Genomic DNA, 15446 nt, shown 5'->3' on the forward strand with positions numbered 1-15446 from the left:
AATGCACACAACCAAATTCAAAAGATCACACTGGTACTCTTCTTGGTAGATTTTGAAGTGGAAAAAAGAGTTAGGGAAGCTGACATTATAATGAAATCTATATTTTACCTGGTTGTTCACTACCACGTGAACAGTCCCATGTGTGGTATAGGAAGGCAGGTCACTCAGGTGGAAAGTCTCATAAACTATACCTTGCCCAGCAAAGGCGGCATCTCCATGCAAAAGAATAGACATCACCTTTGAGAACCAAAACACAAACAAAAGGCTTGTCAATAATCTTGAAGCAGTAAGTGCCCAGAACTGAATGCAGACTGTAGTGATGCTCTTTGAGGAGACATAACTGGCTAGAGAAGGAAGCAGGTACAATAAGCAGTGTTTGATAGCTGTAACTATTTGGCCACCAAATAAAAGTTTTCCCATTTTGTCCACCCATACACGTACAACTGAAAAGGACCAACTTACTTTCTTCCCTTCGGTGTCCCCACAATAAAACTGTTCTGCCTTTGTCTTGCCCTGAACTACAGGATTAGAAGCCTCCAAGTGAGATGGATTTGCAACCAGTGAAAGGGTGATGGTTCGGTCAGTGACACGATTAATCCTCCGATGGTACATTCCCAAATGATACTTTACATCCCCTGAGCCCTGAGGAGAGAGAGTGTAAAACAGATTAAGTAGCCTGGGCCTTTGATGCTGTCAATTTTCAGAGCCTCATGTTTGGTTGCAAAATGTTTGTGGTTTGAGTTCTTTAGGAGGGAGTGAACTGGAAGTTCAAGGTGCATGGAGTGCACATTCAGAGCTATCATAGAGACGGCCAGAACACAAACACAGAACAGGGAATGAATGATTAGAGACTTTTTTCTTTCTTTCTTCACCTCTGTTCAAATTGATGAGCTTTTGTAAGTATCAAGAAGGAATCTTTCCAGAATGAGATTTCAGCACTATTACCTTATATGCAGATACCTGTACGAGTGGCTGCTAGGAATCAATAATCATGTACCATGGTTACATTCGGTATTATCCTAGGTTACCTGAGAAGTGCTTGGTATCTCACAAGGCTCACTTTAAGAAAGCCACTGTTGCTCAGAACAAGGCAGCAGTAGTACTACGGGATCATAACCTGTATTATCTACTCTGGAAGCTCAAGTTCTATGAAAGGCCAGGTTCAGAGAACTGAAAAATTCACTAATGACATTCAGTCACAACGGAAATGACATTCTGTGCTGTGTAAAAAAGTTGCATATAACTTCAGCACTGTAGAAAAGCTGTAGCCAAGCTGGCCTCACTGAACAAGTGACAAAAATACTGGAAGGCAAGCTTTTAAAATCCCACATGACTCAGCTACATTCCGGCGATTATATTGTTATAACTGTGTTATAGACATGCAACACCAGATGGCGCTGTAGAGTTTGGTCCTTCGGCAATGTGATTTTCCATTATGAGATTTAGAACTCGTTTTCCTGTAACACTTTTTTATGTGTCTAGATCCATCCTAAGAGAGGATGTTTGGAGGGGAAAACGGGTACAGTGCTGTTGCTTCTACTTTCAAAGCTAACTAATCATTATCTCCCCGTGGAGTGAAGTAGGAGGAGACAATTCAAACACAAATTAAGGAGTAACTCACCTCATCGGCAGCTTCCAGCTTAGAATCAAATTGGCAGAATATCTGCTCCAACTCCTTCCTGATAACGTTGGCAAGCACATTCAGACGCCCTCTGGAAAACCAAAACCACATTTAGCAAGAAACTGTGCAGACTTGTCTTGGAAACAAGATTCTTTGACTCATTCTGACACACCTTCCCTTAAAGTAAAAAAAAAAGATTGTAACATTTCTTGTTTATAAAAAACATCTACCACTACTAGTTACAGTTCATGTGACACTTTTATTCATTCATTCATTGTTAAAGTCATATCTCACTTTTCCTACAGGGACCTCAAAGGGACACACAAGCTTCTATCCCTCCCTGTTCCATCTTCACAACAACCCTGTGAGGTGATGATCAGCCCTAGGCCACCCAGTGAATTTCATGGCTGAGGACTGCACTACACTTCACAAGTTCTGTGTCTGTCTTCACAACATGTCTGTCAGATATAAAAATACCAGTCATTTTAAAAGTGGGACTCCGAGCTGAGAGAAGAAAGACTTGCCCAACATATAAATAAAATTAAATAAGGCCATGGCAGAGATGAGGTATCAGTTCAGGCCTCTCAAATTAAAGAACAACTTGCTAGCCAGTGTTTCTTCAGCACTCTTAGAACTCTCCTCCGATAATCAGCTTTCTGGAAGGATGAAGTTACCTATGAGGCATCCCCATGATGACATAATCCACTCCTTTTTGGCTAGACTTGTCAATTATTGTCTTTAAGGCGGGGATCAGCACCTCACAGCCTTCCAAACCAAATCGCTTCTCAGATGACCATTTCCTATGCAGGAACTCTTCAAATCTGGAAAACAGAAGATATACGTCATTTGTCCGACAAGAATTGCCACACAACCAACTAGAATGACTCAAAAGCTCCAAGAAGGAAGTGATTCTGAAAGGAATTTATCTCTGCACCATGACCCACTTGCTCTGCATGGGATGTTCTGGCAGTTAACCCTTCCCACTGTTTTCCCTCACAAGCTGGGCATCAGAGACAACAGAGGTGAAAAATGCATGTGGAGAACCTTCCTATAACACCCTCCTCCTCCTCGGTCTAAAGGACTGTGGATGTGGACACAAACAGGAGTTGGAACATCGGTAGTAGTTAATGGCTGAAGAGCTTCAATTGCATTAAACTTACAGGCATAATAAGCATTACTCAAGAGCTGTAGAGGAAATAGCAACATAATGAGTTGCATTATTCAAAAGGAAGGGAAGAGTTAAAACCCAGTGCTAAATCATGCTCATATCTTTCCAGATCTCTCAAATCTCTTGTTGTGTCACTCAGAAACAGGAGGTGGCAGGGGGGCGGGAAGATGAAGGGGAAATGATAAAGATTCAGGAGAATAGTTTTGCAAGTCATCTCTAGAGAGATAGCAGAAGAAGCTATGCAACTAGATTATGACATACATACACATTGCTATTATTTATTAAATTTGTATACTGCCCTATACTTGTAGATCTCAGGAAGGTTCACAACATGTGTGATCTGAGGTTAGATACAATTATTCTCAATGTAAAACTAGGTCAAAGATGTGAGTAAGCAGAGAAAAGTGAGAAGAGCCAACACGCAAGGTCTTTCCTAAATGAAGAGCAGACTTTTCCCTTCATGCCATACTAATGATGGCCTACATTCAGTGCCATTAGCACAAAAAAATACATCCTGTATAACTGCGGTAGGATGGAGAGGATAACACCACTCCTGACTGCAGCTTTAGCTGGGAAAATATAGTCAAGGAACATGTACATGCCAGAGAGAAAGCTTAGCTTAAAAAACAAAAACCTCACTTAAATAGCATTGGAGGAGATGATAAATCCTCTCTGCTCCTCTCCTTGGGAGTCCTCTGGGCAACTTCTGCCCCCCACCCCAATGAATGGTGTCTCCTCACACTGCCCCACAGGGCCCTGGGACTTGTCTGTCCATTCCCACCAGCAAGGGATGGCAGACTGGCTGGCTGGGCTCCCTCACCCACATGCCTGCTTACCCACTTGCTTGCCGCCTCAGCTCCTGGCAACCAGCATACCCCCTGACCAGCCCCAGAGGAGCACCATTCACCTGGGGAGCTTGTAGCCAGGGCTGCTGCAACAAACAGCTGTGCAAGCCTTGGGGAGGCAGAGATGCAAGAGGGCATCAGAGGAAGGAGGAAAGGAAAGAGGGACAGAGGCCAGTGTTGACCCACGGCACCCCTGACCATCATTCAAGGCACCCCAGGGTGCCACAGCACACTGGTTGAAAAACACTGGGTTAGAACCATATGTGTGCATCTCAGTTTGTTGAGAATGTCAATCAACTCTTGAACCATTTGGTCCTTGTGGGCTGTGAATCTATGCTTGTAGGCCGCTTGTCCACTGCCATGAAACTTGAACCCTGAGGGGCCTAAGAGACTCGCCCCAAACACACACACACACAACCCCGCCCCCCCAAAACAAAACCCTACAATTCAGGGAAGTTAAAGAAATGCAAGTACCTAGTCGACCGGACTAGTCTAGCCAGCAGGGTGCGCTTCTCCTCGTTAGTGAACTGCATGACACCAGGAGTTTCAAATTTCTGCCTTATCCATTGGCACTGCTCCAGATCATTAATGAACATGAACTCTACACCAATGTGTTGGCAATAGGCCATCTATTAAACACAAAAAAGGATCAACACAAAATAAAGCAAGAGAGTTGACCATCTCACAGCACAAATTAAATAAGTACTTTTTGAACAACTATATATCATCAAATAATTATGTTTTATTTATTTATCCTTCTTTTCTTCTAAAGAACTTGGGGCAGTGCATAATGGGTAATTCCATTTTACCATCATAATCATTCAGTAAGTTACACTACGCCAAGGGAGAGGCAGAAGACTGTCCAGTGATGCTTCATAGATGACTTAGGATCTGAGCTGAGGTCTTGACAATCCAAATCTTATATACTGCATCACACCAGCTCTGGAACTTGCCCGTTTCATTAATTTGAATAAGATATACTTTCCTGAAACAGTCACAATCAGGCACATGAAGACTGTGCAGTTTCATTCAAATCTGGGACTGGAAAAACAGAAGTTGAACATCTAAGGTCTTCAAATAAGCTAGTATTTTTCAAAACTTGGAAACTTATCAAGGGCTCCTCAATAAGATGATTAATAATGGCAGACAAACTTCCTTGAAAACAATAGCTTGATTACCACTAATAATCTGTCTTTGAAATGTGTAGCTGCAGGGGAATGTAGTTTACATTCACATGCAGCAGCAGTAAGACTAAAGAGGGCTGGCCAGTAACCTATGTACCTTAAAATGTGCCCCAGAATCCTTTGCAATGCACAGATGAAGTGCTAAAATGTTCCCTGAAGGTAGATGTTTGAAACTCAGAAAGGTAAGACATAACATAAGTAACTGTACTAGCTACTTTCTGAATTGGTTATGTTCAAATTTTAATACCAAGGAAGGGAACTGGAAGGAGATGCAAGCAGAAGAGCAAAGGAATGTCTGGCAAGTGTTAGCAAGACTGACCTTTGCACAGCCTTGTTGGAAATTATTTTTAGGCATAGTCATGACACAGAACTAACGTAGGCAGAGGACACCAAGGTTGCATTTTCTTCACTAGGAAGTGGTGTTGTCTTATGAAGTATGTAAATTATAACCTGCTCACTGAGTGGAAAGATAACTCTGAAACCCAGAATAAAAGGAGATACATTTTGAGAAGTTAAGATGAACAAGAAGTTAAGATGGACGGCGGGTGAGGAAGCTGAGTGGTTGTCTTTATTCTGCACAACACAGTTACAGAAGACAGAGACAGGAAAGGAGTGCTCCTGTCCTTGAGGTTTTTCTTCTCCGTCCCATCTCTTCCCCTTTCAAGAGTCAGCAGCAGCTGTTTGTTTGCTGTGCTGAGCAAGAGGCACCCACACTGGCAAGGAAAGATAGCTGCATGACTGCCAGAAAACAGGCGTAAGAAATGCTCTTCCATCAAGAAAGACCATTAAAATTTTAAGCTTTCATATGTTCATAGTTTACAGAGCACAGTAGTTTCTGTAGCTGCAACATCCAGAAGGACTGGTGTTCTCACATTTTCCCCATTGGATAACCACATTTTATCTTCTATTTCACTGCCTTTTTGAAGCTGCCAGAGCACCAGGGTCAAATACTTTATCCCTCTGCAGTATATTACCCTAATATAGTTTCTCTGGGGACAGGTTATTTCTCACAGCGTCTTATCTGCCCAAATCCTCACACACAATGCTAACTTCTCTAAGGAGAATTCATACAGACTTTTAAAATGTACTTTACATTTCAGACTACAGTGTAGAATGGTATCAGCATGTAAAGTTGTACATGAGCTTCCACAATATTCCAACAAGAGGCAGCTCCCGCTGAAGACTCCTCTTGCAATTTCCAGAAGCAGAACATCGGCAACGGAAACACCACAGGCAGCTATTTCACCACCTATGAAGGGGTCCACTGCAAATTGCCTACAGGACCAGCTTGCCATCCTTCATGCAAACACTCGCTTCTTCACTCGTAATGGCCAATGGCAGCATTTCTGCTTTGCAGGGTGTTGGACCAGATGGTTCTCAGGGTCCCTTCTGACTCTACAATCCTAGGATTCTATTATTGCTTCTAAATTGTTTTGCGAACTCATGTTTACCAGCTGCCACTAGGGAGTAGTACAGATCAGGCAGAAGAGTCAAACAGTAGGTTTGTTTATTTAATTATTTCTTTTATATCTCACCTCTCTTCCAGGGAGTTCAGTGTGGCATAATGATACTTCTCCTCTCTATTCCACCCCCCTCAAAAGCAATCGTATGAGGTTGCTTAGGTCAAGACTGTGACTGGCCCAACATCAATCAGTGAGCTTCATGGCTGAGCAGGGATTTGAACCTTGGTCTTCCAGGACCTTGTCCAATAATCTAATCATTACGCCACAGTGGCTCTCTTTCCTACACAAAGCTAATACCAACTGGAAATGTAGGCATGTTGTCACTTGGGAAATAAGGTGCCAGTGTTTATTTTGTCACACGAGTGTGTAATGGGATACTTTTTCTGGCATGGAATCATAGAGTTGTAGAGTTGGAAGGGATCACGAGAGTCATCTAGTCCAACTCCCTGCGATGCAGGAATCTTTTGCCCAGTGTGAAGATTAGCTTCTGGACAACAATGTCACTGTTAGAATATTCCGTTCCACCTTAAGGGACAGGCATGACTGTTGTGTGTCACATGCCTGTTTACACCCCAGCACAGCTTGCTGGGAACTTCCATTTGTGTATAGCTTTCACTTTAAGCTGCTTGCTTTGGACATGAAGGGGAGAAGACATGTTTTCATTTTGTCCTGATGTATGCTGAATAAACTGCTTGTAAATATGCTCAACACAGCCTCTCCATGCCACTTTTGTTGCGCAGCTTTTTACTCTGCTGAGTGTGCGTGCCCAGCTTCTGAAGGCTTCTGAAGCTAGGGTCGCAGTTTCATGCTGATCCAAGGACTGGAGATCGCCTGGCACACCGGCTGGTGGGCTCGGGCCGGCTCGGGGCCTGTCAATTGCCCCCGATTCCTTGGCTGCATCCCAACAGTTAGCACCATGTTAAAAAGCAGACTGACCAACCGTAACTATCGCAGAGGGAAATTATTTGGGATAAATTGCTTTGTTTCTGATTAGAGCGCTGTTTGGACATCACTCCAACTTGCGAACTCTATGCACAGTGAGTTTGGGAGTGGATCTCTGGCTAATTTTTTATCCACTCTCGGCATGTAGAAGAGGAAGTGAAGATTGTGTGCTGAATTCAGCATGGCTTGGTGGGGAGCAGTGCTTTTATAGCTTATGAAAGGAACAGAGGAAAGACACAATTCTAAAGCCTGTACCATGCCTTGTTATGTATACACTGGGGTACGGAGGGAAGAAAAGTGACAACTTCTGAACAGTGCTGACTCTCCAAGGCTCCTGCATCCTGTGCAGGTCTCTTACCTCTAAACGGCGGATGATTTCCCGAAGAGGGAGAGCAGATTCTTTTCCTCCAATGAAAGTGGTAGTGGGCAAGTGAAAAACCTTGTCGAGGTCCGATTCGTCCAGCCCATAAAACCCTGCAGAATTTTCATGGGTAGGAGAAGGCAAAAAAGGAGTGGGAAGAGGCGTTCAATGCAGACAGCCGCAGCACAGGAACCAGGTTTTGGTGAAAGAGAGGAGGGACAAGAAAGCAGCACAAAATAAGCATAAAGGAGGTTTGTATGAACAAAAAAACAAAACAAAAAAAAGCGGCAATTAAAATGATGAACAGGTAAGCAAGAACAAAAAAGGTTACCGTAAAAGGCACGGAGGGTGTAAACACAGGTAATATACTTGCCGTTAAAATTGGTAATTAAATCCAGGGGAGGAATCAATAAGAATTTTAGACCCACATTCACACATTTTTTTGGATGTTAAAGACAAAAAAAGTATTGCAAAAATACATTGTCACCACATTTCACCACATATTTAAAATTAAAAGTAAAATGAAGCAGGAAATAAAAGAGTTAAAGGCCCAGCTCCCAGAACCGAAAAGTAGAAAAGCAGCATGATTATGTATCAGTTTTAGGGTTCTGTGTAGGACTCTCCTGAATAGCTCACTCCATGGGAACAAAGATTTGAGAATGAACTGGACTCTGCAAACAACGCTCTTCACAGGCCTCACAAAGGTTTTGCTTCCACAAAATTTCAAAATTCTCTCTCAGCAATACATTTAAGCATCCACTATTCACGTTTACTGTGCGGGAGCACAGATCAGAAGTATCTTATTATTACCAATATTAAAATACTTTAGCATCAGTTGCTGGAATAATTAAGGAGTGTTCAGCTGAAGATCATACAACTGAGAGCCAGAAAGTTGTCTATAAAAAGATACGCCAACTAATCCAAGTGGAGATTTTGAACAGCAACTTGACAAGCGTTTTCGACATTAAAGAAAAACTCCTTAATGATGATCAACTTAGTATCTAGTGAGAAACTATTCTGGGAGGAGTTTTTTAACAGAAAGCATTTCAGCTTGCCAGACAGAACAATTCTGCCTCTCCTCCCCAGGCACGCTGTTCCAGGGGGTTCTCCTAATACTCCCTCCCTGCATAGCCCTTTTCAGGGGACACAAGGGGAGGACAGGGGTAAAGCCCCGTAGAGCAAGCAGAGGTTCTGGCACAGGGCTTCCACTGATGGGACTCATTAGCTGAATCCAGCCCTTTATGTGTTTTGAAATTTCTATTCCGCCTTTGACCTTAAAGTAAGCACTACATGCAACTAACCAAAAACAGTTAAACACAAACTGAAACAGAGGAACCATCTTAAACCTAAGACAATAGAAGCTCACAGACCAGCAAAATCATCATGAAGCCAAGGGGAGACAAAAGCCAAACAAAGGACAGACTAATGTCCTGTCTAAAATGCAGCAAGATGATGGCATAAGGCCACTGGCAATAGGAATGGATGGTTTTCTTGGAGCAGGGAGACCCACGTAACCAAGGCCCTTTCCCCTGTTACCACCAGCAAGATTTCAGACGGCGGCAAGAAAGGGCTTCTACAGCTGATCTAAAGGGCTCAAAGAAAAGACTGTACACGTTACGCCATTTTTCTTCCTGTATCAGGCCAATTGCAAAGCAATCAATTCCCACCAGACACTTCTGCTTCATCTGTCAGTAGAAGATTACATAGACTTGGAAGCAGGCTGGTAGGCAGAGCTGCAATGCTGCTTGGTAAAGGGTTGCTACTGAACATTTAAATGATATGCCAAATTCTCACTCCTTGCTGCCATGTTTAGTCCTCTGTATCCCATGCTGCTCTCCCACCAGGGGGGCAAGGAAACAAAATGGGGCAAGTCTGACTAAACTAGGGGTTGGGGAATTGCTTCTGGCAATTCCTTATCTTCCTCATCTCTTGCAAACAAGCTTTGACGGGTGGGTGGTCCACCTGACTTCATAATGGCATGAGGTGACTGACACTTGTCAAAGCTTGAAGGTCACTGGAACAGATAATTGACTGATTGTTGGTTACAGGGAACCCCTTTGAAGTATCTGCAGAGGGCAAAATGCTCCTATCATTGGAACATTTCCTCCTTTGTAGAGAAAGCTGTTTATATTCAAAGCACTTCCTCCAGTGCTTTGAATATAAATTGCTCCCCTGGGAAAAGAAAAACAAAAAAACACACCAAGTTTTTAAATTGAGCATTTTTTCATCTCTTCTGAGAAAGCAGTGAAGGAAGTGCTTTGAATCCGAGCTACTTCCTCCAGCTCCCTGGGCCAATCCCAGTGAACTGTTGAGACTTTGGCTGTGCAGGGCTCTCCTCGAGTACCACCAGCTGATCGTTCTTGCTTGGAAAGGGAGCTCTGCACTGTACTTTAGGGCTCCAGTGATCAGCTGACAGCCAGGGCTTCAAAGTGCCTTGCAAATAACTGCACCCAGTGCTGATCAGCTGGGTCCTCCACCATGCCACCCCTTTTTTTGGTCCAGCTTTACTTGCCCCGTGCTAGACACCATTTATGATGTGAGGTATGATGCCTTCACATGGGCAATAAAGAAGGGCCAGTGGAATGCCTGTTATCTTCATTATGCCTGGCGGACCAAATGGGGAGGCATGGTGGGCCTAATTAGGTTCACTGTCAAGAGATCGTCCCTCCAACTCCAGCTGAAACACGATACAGAGGTCGGGGAGTACTTGAAATTTTGCTTTCATATTGATGGCAACCTGAATCAAGTGTAATTCTGTCCTCAGGAGGAAGATTTGGGTAATTCCCATACCTTATTGTTGTTGTTTGTTTAGTCGTGTCCGGCTCCTCATGACCCCATGGACACTCCTGTCTTCCACTGCCTCCCGCAGTTTGGTCATACCTTATTACCCAGGTCTAATGCCTGTCTTTGGCACTTGCTGGTTTTTAAAATCTACATTGTTGGTTCACAGAATAAGCTCTTTCGTAAAAGGGGTGGGTGGGAATTGCATGGGGAAACCAAATATTGTTCTTGTGTCAGAACATATTGTGCTAGCTGCTTTCTGGGTCTCCCTTTTGCTTTGTTGTAAAAACCGAAGCATTTTTTTAAATTGTGAAAGTTTCAATTAAGGGAAGATCTCAGAGTGACTTTAAATTCATCTGAGTGAGGTGATAGTTACATTAGTCCTGCTCGTTAGAAGTAATTCTCATCTGTTTGGAAATTCAGTGCATAGACCTGTTAATATTATGTATCAAGAGGTATGAGAGAGATGCTTTTTTCTAATTCACCCATTAGAAAAAAGCATCTATCAAGTAATTTTTAATGCTTATTATTATTAGCAGAAATATGACATGAACACACCCTCAGCCTGAAGGACATCATTTTGCTACCCTGGATGCAGAATCAGGTTAGGGTAAGGCAAGTCATTCTGTTACTCACCACTGCATCTCCCATCCCAGTAGAGATGCTGAAGTAGGGAGAATGTGATTAGCAGGGATTTTAAAGTTACAAACGCTGAGAGAGAGAGAGAGAGAAAGGACCGAGGGTATACTATCCACAAAAGGGCTGCTGCAGGAGCAAACCAGGCTTTGCTTTTTTATTTAACTCCATAAATTTCTGATGGTTGGAAAGACTGTGGGAGTATGACCAGGGTTTTTGTCTTTTGTTTTGTTTTAAAAAAACACCCATTTAGTTGGCTATAGTCATAACTTCTTAAAGTTGTCTTCTGTTTAGGGACATTAGATCCCAATAAGTGAGATAGCCATTTGTTTATCTACAGAGATTTTACAGAGACAAATCCAAACCAAGGCCAACAGTAGGTTTGATTTAGGAGAAGAATACAGTATCATGTGACAACAGGAAAGCTAAATATTCATTCTTGTGCATGCAGCAAGGAAGCATTTTCTTAATATGCTTTACTTCTTAATTGTCACCTATATGCATTGCAACATACCAGCCTGCCAGAAAGAAGCCCAGATTAGCTGTAAAACGGAAAGTACCACACTTAGTGTGGGATTCATCTCTCTTTAGAAATATTTTGCTCCGTTCAATTGGATAAAAAAACAGTAACTTGAAAATTATGATTAAGCATTGGACACTGAATCATCCAACTCACAGCATAAGACTACCATGAGATGGGAATCTCTTAGCAAGATAGAAAAATAACCAAGCCTGGCTATTTAGATGCCTGAATGTCACAGCCAGAAGTCTGGCACCTACATAAATGTAACATTTACTTTTGTGCACCAAATAATATTAAATCACACAAGTCAGGTTAAGTATCAAAGGGACTTGAGTAAGTACTCTAATGAACATGTGACAACAATTACATTTTTGTGGAGTCCCAGATGTTAACGCAAGACAGTACTCAACACAACAAACAATGGCAAACAAACAATAGGAAAAAATGGCTACCACTCAATCAAAAAAAGAGGTATGTAATTTGGAAGGAAGACGATGATGAAGCACTTTGGTCACATACATTCCAAACCACTCTGAGAAGAAAACAAACACTGTTTGACATGGGGGCAAGCTGCAACTTTACCTAAACTATACATGCTCAGAGTCAACTATTCAGAGAGTCCTAATCTCCAGAAGGGGTTAGACGCTCATTATTTGCATACCTCCTACTGTTAGCACTCTCAGCCGCTCCTTGAATACTGCAAGATCTGGGAGAAGGGGGTAAGGTGGGATGCAGAAAGGAGAAGACAGAGAGACCCAGTCAAAGTTAGTTTTTTAAAAACCCCAAAGAACCGCGGAAGTAGCAATATACAGAGAAAGTCAACGTTTTAAACAGTACTCACAAGCACACCGTCAACACCACCATAGGAAAGGAGGCTAGAATGAAGGATGACTGCAATACTACAGGGGGGAAATCCTTGAATGAATCTTTCAGAGCCAGCCATATAAACCATACAGAGAAAAAGAGGTGTGAAAGTTACCCGATACACAGCAGTTAAGCTACATGGTTTGAGATCTCCTCATTGTTTCCTTATGTAAAATGTGCAAGCGGGGGGGGGGGGGGAAGAGTTCAGAGCATCAAGTAGTAAACCGTGGAACAAGCGGTCTCTAGAGCAGGAGCCTAGTTTAAAAAGTACAAATGAATAAACGAAAGCCTTCTTACAGAATCCCATATCTGCTCCAGCTGAAGTAACCTCTTAGCACTTTCGTATCCCATTCTACCTCTGTGGAGCTCAAGGCAATGTACAAAGTGTTCACACAATTTATCCTCACTAACAAACCTGTGAGATAGATTAGACTGAAAGATGTCAAAGGCTAATGAGATTCACAGCTGAGACTGTGCATCCTATGTTTTTTCTCAACAAGCTAACTATTGACTACTCTGGCTCACCTGCTCTTCGGTTTGTCAAAGTCAGAAGAACTGTCAATGGCTTTGCTTTAAAGTTTAAACCTAGCTTGGCTATCAACAGAGATTTCAAGGGCACCTCCTAATAAGGAACATTTTACTGGCAGGGTAATTTATTGGCAGGATTTTGCTAAACAGAAACTTCTTGTGTACTACTGCAAGTCACTGCTGCTATGACTCATCCTTCTCAAATGGCCTCGACACCCAAAAGCATTCTTTGTCCTGAACACAGCTTCTTCTGGGAGGGAAACCATCAAACCCTTTATCACAGGGAGCTGAGTAGGCACCTTCCTAAACACGTGCATATGACCTTCTTGAGGTTCAGAGCTTCCACCACAGGATGATCATTAGCTTGGAATGTAACCATAAACAACTTTGTTCTTTGTATGCAGTTGTAAGCAGCTATAGCAAGATTCCTTTGTGCAACAGTATTTCAGTTGTGCCTCAGCCCCTGAACTAATGATCAGGTTGTGCTGATTGAATCATGGGTACGGTAGATATTTGAGAAAGCTTTGTATATCAAGGGCAGATCATGCCAAATGATATGCTGAGCTCCATAAGAAGGCTGAGTGAATTGCACAAAGGCTTTGTTGACATATGTTTGTCTCGGGAGACAATGGAGCGTGCCCAAGGGAGTGAAGTCAAACTGCTGCCCAGGTGACAAGACCCTGCCCCATCGGCTTCACCGATGTGGTCCAAAGAAAGTAAAGCAATTCATCTGGCACCAGCTTGGCTGAAGGAGTTGCTGTAAGGAGCCCACAAGGTGCCACCCAACCGTCTTAGGGACTCCACTCTGGATTTGTGTAGGATTTACTCCTTAGGTTTTTCTTCTGATTATATCTAGCAAGGCAAAAGAGGTTTAGGATCAGAGTTTTCCTTCTCCTAGATGGGCTACCTTCCCAGGTTGACGAGCCCCACCTGCTCCTCACTTCTGCCTTCTTAAGCATTGGACCCACTTTTGGTCTCATCTGATCAATCCGCTGGATCCTGTGTTCACATGCAGGGCAAGACCTAACTCACCAACGGTTTAAGACCCATCGTCTACCCTCACCCGGTTTAGCTGGCCAGTTGAAGCCATTCCTAGGGTGTGGCCACTGTTACATGCTGACAGCTTCCAGGAGCCACAGATGAGAGCTGAGTACAAGTGGGGGCCAAAGGCGGACAAACTACCCCAGAGGTACCCAGTCATTTACAGACTGGCACATCCCCTACTCCTTCCCAAAAGCCATTAGTGTAGAGAATGGCCAGTGTACTCACCGACGTGTTGTCCTCAGATTCTCTCAAGTACCAGTCCACAGGGGAGGTTATATTCATTTCAGGTTAGTTTGGAGGGAAGTAAAACGAATTTATGGGTTGATGTTCCTTGGGACACCATGCCTTGTCCTGCAGCTTTCCAAATGAGTTCTCAGCACCATTAGCCATTAAATGAAGGAGAGGATCACATATATTGTAGAGTGACTCAGGTTCCTTCATAGGATCCACGGAAAGATGGATCCAGAGCAAAATATAACCAGGCAACTATTTTGAAGAGCAAAGGGCACAATGCTGTGAAAGATGTTATGGTTCATGACGTAGGAACAAGACAAAACCAGTCCCCCATGCTCCATAGTCTGTCCCTGCTCCTTGCCATTGTTGGAGTGGCACCTGATAAAATCTGAGGACACTTCATTGATGAGTTTATCGTCTCGGGTGTTATTCTAGATTTTGGTTCATACCAAAGCAGTTTGCCTCTATGCATGGTGCAAACTGCATTAGAGAAAGGAATGAATCGAATATGGCCTAACAAATGGAACAAATCAATTTAGTCTAGAACAGATGATGTCCAAGTGGCAGCCTTACATAACTTTCTCTAGGAAACTTTGGAAGTGACGAATTTCTAAAGAATGTTAAGTTGAAAATTTAACCATTCTACAAAAGTATTTCCATTTCACATGGTAAATCCTACTGGAGGACTGCTTATGTTAGACCACAAGAGTTCAAAACATTCACTGAACTCAAATGTCACATAATCAACCACAGCATGCAAGGACTGGGAGTCTTCATGTTCTGTGCTGAGTATTTTGGGATTGGGTCCCAGAAGCAAATCAGTTAGAAACAGGAAATTCGTGTGGGCAAAAAGGTAGTTGCATAGCACCATTCCCTGACTCAAGGGCAAGAATGGACTGACTCACAGAAGCAGAGAACCTGCCCTTCCAAAGATCTCCTGAGACAATGTGGATTGAAAATTCTGTTTCCAGCCATAGGTTTGTTGCTAGACCTTGAAGGCCTGCTATTAAAAACAAACAACTAGAATGACATTTTCTGCTGAGTCAAAATACAGCAGAGGCTGCAGAAAAGGAAAGTGATGTGCCTACAGTCTCTGATGGGTTCTGTGTCTGTGCTTTACTGGCCTGAATGCAGCATAACCTATCTTGTAGAACAGCACTGGAGACGAGTAAGATTTTAAAAATAACAATTCTATTTACATTTTATGGAGGAAGGAATGCTTGTTCTCCAAGGACATATGGTTGTAATAATA

At 42.9% G+C, this 15446-nt stretch overlaps 2 protein-coding genes across 7 annotated transcripts in view; one reads left to right on the plus strand and one right to left on the minus strand.

Moving 5' to 3' along the window:
* BRF2 (BRF2 general transcription factor IIIB subunit) overlaps positions 1–15446 on the plus strand; it is a 296389-nt gene that overhangs the window by 245922 nt on the left and 35021 nt on the right. The window lies entirely within an intron of this gene.
* The window catches only part of OGDH (oxoglutarate dehydrogenase), a 53510-nt gene that overhangs the window by 15828 nt on the left and 22236 nt on the right, over positions 1–15446 (minus strand). For 2 of the 6 annotated variants that reach the window (XM_083588396.1, XM_083588397.1), the window contains exons 5-11: positions 12186–12230; positions 7582–7697; positions 4109–4263; positions 2296–2442; positions 1622–1712; positions 463–642; positions 109–237 (exon numbers count right to left, since the gene is read on the minus strand). In XM_083588396.1, the coding sequence (XP_083444522.1) occupies positions 109–237; positions 463–642; positions 1622–1712; positions 2296–2442; positions 4109–4263; positions 7582–7697; positions 12186–12230 (863 nt within the window). Of the gene's footprint in view, positions 1–108; positions 238–462; positions 643–1621; positions 1713–2295; positions 2443–4108; positions 6785–7187; positions 9935–9973; positions 12231–15446 lie in introns of all 6 variants that reach the window. The other 4 variants (XM_083588399.1, XM_083588398.1, XM_083588401.1 and 1 more) reach the window with 3 other exon arrangements.

This window comes from Podarcis filfolensis (genome assembly GCF_964270895.1).
Source record: "Podarcis filfolensis genome assembly, chromosome: 15".
Classification (NCBI taxonomy): domain Eukaryota; kingdom Metazoa; phylum Chordata; class Lepidosauria; order Squamata; family Lacertidae; genus Podarcis; species Podarcis filfolensis.